Source organism: Phaethon lepturus, unplaced genomic scaffold (genome assembly GCF_000687285.1).
Source record: "Phaethon lepturus isolate BGI_N335 unplaced genomic scaffold, ASM68728v1 scaffold47889, whole genome shotgun sequence".
NCBI lineage: Eukaryota > Metazoa > Chordata > Aves > Phaethontiformes > Phaethontidae > Phaethon > Phaethon lepturus.
This window is the reverse complement of record NW_010562239.1, coordinates 277-3,335: the sequence shown is the minus strand read 5'-3', so window position 1 is coordinate 3,335 and position 3,059 is coordinate 277. Positions and strand designations below refer to the sequence as shown.

Sequence of the window (3,059 nt, the reverse complement as noted above, 5' to 3'; positions counted from 1 at the left end):
CCTCCTGAACCGGGCCAGCGGGTACAGGGTGAGAACGCGGCTGCTGGCAGCCCGGCTCCCTCGGGGAGGGCAGCAAACGCCAGTACCAGAAGGGGAGCTGCAGCGGGGCTGCCTCTGCCTCCCAAGGCTGCTCTGGCCTCCCTCCCCAGTAGCCCAGCCCTGGCCCCCCAACACCAGGGCCCATGCAGGGCGCTGCACTCACCACGTGCATGTGCTCTGAGAAGTAGTGCACGGCCAGCACGCAGCCCAGCACCGTGCTCAGTGAGAGGGCCCAGGCCAGGAGAAGCACGGCAGTGTGCCCCAGGCGCTGGCAGAGGCTCAGGGAGTGCGAGCGGGACCGCTGCTCCGCAAGCAGCTCCTGGAAGAGAGCAGTGCCAGTGCTGCTGAACATGCTCCAGGTCTGGAGCAAGGGTTTTTCCCGCTGCACTGAGGTGGGACCCAGAGGGCTGATGGACGAAGCGGTGGTGCAGGGTTGGTGTCAGGGGGTACTTGCAGCTGCAGGACTCCCTCATGCACTGAGTAGGAGAGGGGTGCTGATCCCAGGGTCTGGACTGGCTTCTGTGAACGCCTTTGCCTTCCCGCTGCAGGGCGCAGGGCGTGCAGGGGCCAACTCCAGCCCAGCGCCTCACCTTCAGCTGGGTGCAGATGTTCTCACACTGTAGCTTCACTGAGCGCCTCTGGATCACCTTGAAGTCCCAGGCACAGAAGACTTTGACAGCCAGGTCCCCTGCGGAGCTGCCCACACGGTAGCTCTCCCTGAAGGAGCGGGACATGCTGCAGTGAGAGGGAGGGTGTCAGGGCACCAGGGCTGGGAGGATGGGGAAGGCTGGCAGTACCGGGAGGCACTGCTGACCCACCTGTACACCAGCAGAACACAGGTGACAAGGAAGGAGACCCCAACACTGAACAAGTAGGCCAGTGGCATGTTGAGCAGGGGGGCTGCGATGGGGCATGAGCTGCCATTCAGGTGACAAGGAAGGAGACCCCAACACTGAACAAGTAGGCCAGTGGCATGTTGAGCAGGGGGTCGTTGAGGGTGACGTTGCTGTAGTAGCCATAGTACAGCAGCGAGTGAGTGAAGTAGCCCTGTGGGGAAGTGCACAATGCGGCCCACAGTGATCTCACCAGTGCCCGCAGCTCCATGCCTAGCATGGCACACATGCCAGCCCAAGGGGACACAGAGCCCTGGGCTGGGGCAGCACCAGGCACCAGCACTGGAGGTTCCAGGGCCCTGGTTACGCGAGGGCAGGGACTGGGGCTTCACTGTGGCAGGGATGCAGGGCTCAGCCCCAGGCTTGGAGCAGCTCCTGGCCCAAGGGTGTGCTGGCACTGGCGTGCTGGCAGTGCTTACCGCTCCTGTGAGGAGCTCGAGGCTGGTGAAGGGGTGGGCGCTGGCCGAGGCAGGGGGATATGCAGCCTGCAGGGCCACCACGAAGACCAGGAGGATGAGGAATGATAAGATGTTGAACATGAGGAGTGTCTTGAGGAAGAGGAAGTAGGACAGGACGCTAGAGCCGAAACGGCCACCGATCTGCTTCAGGGCGTAGTGCCAGGGCTTCACAGCGGGAAGCAGGGAAAGGAACCTGTACCAGAGGCCCCGACAGCCCTGGAGAAAGGAAGCCTGGGGAGAGCACTGGAGCTGGAGCCTGTACCAGAGCCCCTGATGGCTGCTGCGCAGACCCGCGCCCCAGACTTACGAGGACGATGTGGTCCTTGGACCATCCGCAGGGAGAGGAGAGGGCCCGGTGCTGGGCGTGCTGCCTCAGTGTGCCCCTCTGCCCACTCAGCTCGTGCCTGCCCAGCAGAGAGGGATGTCAGAGGGTGGCACAGGCCCCGGGACAGCCCCGGCTGTGGGAGCCCTGCCTGACCGGAGCCAGTGGGAGAAGACCTACCGGAGGGTGCGTTTATCTGCCAGGCTGAGGGGCACGGCAAGCAGCATGTGGCTGCGCTGGCTGGGCGAGAGGCTCAGCAGCTCCTTCACCAGCAGGCTCCGCTTGTCTGGGGGCACAAAGGGCTCAGCAGGATGCAGCTGGCCAGGATACGGCATGCCTGTCCTGAACCCAGCAGGGGGATGGTGCCCAGCACTGCCTGCCCCCACTCCCAGGGGACCCTCACCTTCCAGAGTGGCCCTGGCAGGGTCGGAATCCAGGTCGTACTGCCGCAGGCTGGGCCGAGCGGTGTGGCAGAGCTGCTGCAGGGGTGGGCGGCTGCTCCGGCGCCGCAGCTGGGCTGTGCGGTTGTAGTACTGGGAGATGATGGCGCCGCGGCTACGCCCTGTGGATGAGAGCAGGGCAGGGGGCTGGGCAGCTGTGAGAGAGCAGGGCAGATGGGAGAGCTCTGCCGAGGGGCGCCTAGGTTTGGGGAAGGGTGTGAGGGTGGGTGGCACCTACCGATGGTGCGGCTGGGCATGCTGGCAAGGATCCGCAGGGAGGCAGAGGAGTAGCCGGGGTGCTGCTCGCCCTGCCTGGGCTCTGACCAGGCTGTGGCACAAGTGTCTGGGGGGGCCAGGCAGGCCGGGTGCTCTGGAAGAGGGAGGGTGGTGAGTGATGAGTGCCGGAGCTCCCATGGCTCCAGTCCCTGCAGCCCTGCTGCCCTGCTCTGGCACAGAGGCCAGGTGCCTGCCCTGGTGTGTGCTCCTCCCTGACCACCCCTTCTTCAAGGACAGGTCTGTCCTGCTGCCTGCACTGGCTGAAGGCATCAGCGGGCTCCTACAAGAGCTTTGGCTGCAGCTTCAGCATGAGCCCTCGCTGGCCCAGTCAGGGTCTTGAATGGTAGATGGGTCTGTGCCCACACGCTGTCCCCATCCCAGCACAGCTGCAGCGCTTTACCTCTGCCCCTCGCCTGCATCTCCAGCTCCAGACCTGCCTCTACCAAGGTGCTCTGCTCCTGGATGAGCTGGTGGAAGGAGGTATGCAGCGCTCCTTCGTTGTCCGGGCTCGCCTCCTGGCTGTAGGGACACAGACTTGCTCACCTAAAGCTGGGCTGGGCACTGGAGCCCAGGGGACAGAGCCATGGCAAAGCCCTGGCGCCAGCCCAAAGCCTGGCCATGCTGCCCGGTG

At 64.9% G+C, this 3,059-nt stretch overlaps 1 protein-coding gene across 1 annotated transcript in view; it reads right to left on the bottom strand.

Annotated features, from left to right (window-relative positions):
* TMC6 (transmembrane channel-like 6) overlaps nucleotides 1-3,059 on the bottom strand; it is a 6,860-nt gene that overhangs the window by 3,593 nt on the left and 208 nt on the right. Inside the window, exons 2-11 of the mRNA XM_010294204.1 lie at nucleotides 2,829-2,947; nucleotides 2,391-2,522; nucleotides 2,110-2,274; nucleotides 1,893-1,998; nucleotides 1,698-1,794; nucleotides 1,352-1,606; nucleotides 1,005-1,086; nucleotides 858-963; nucleotides 630-774; nucleotides 87-358 (exon numbers count right to left, since the gene is read on the bottom strand). Coding sequence (XP_010292506.1) covers nucleotides 87-358; nucleotides 630-774; nucleotides 858-963; nucleotides 1,005-1,086; nucleotides 1,352-1,606; nucleotides 1,698-1,794; nucleotides 1,893-1,998; nucleotides 2,110-2,274; nucleotides 2,391-2,522; nucleotides 2,829-2,947 — 1,479 coding nt within the window. The remainder of the gene's footprint in view (nucleotides 1-86; nucleotides 359-629; nucleotides 775-857; nucleotides 964-1,004; nucleotides 1,087-1,351; nucleotides 1,607-1,697; nucleotides 1,795-1,892; nucleotides 1,999-2,109; nucleotides 2,275-2,390; nucleotides 2,523-2,828; nucleotides 2,948-3,059) is intronic.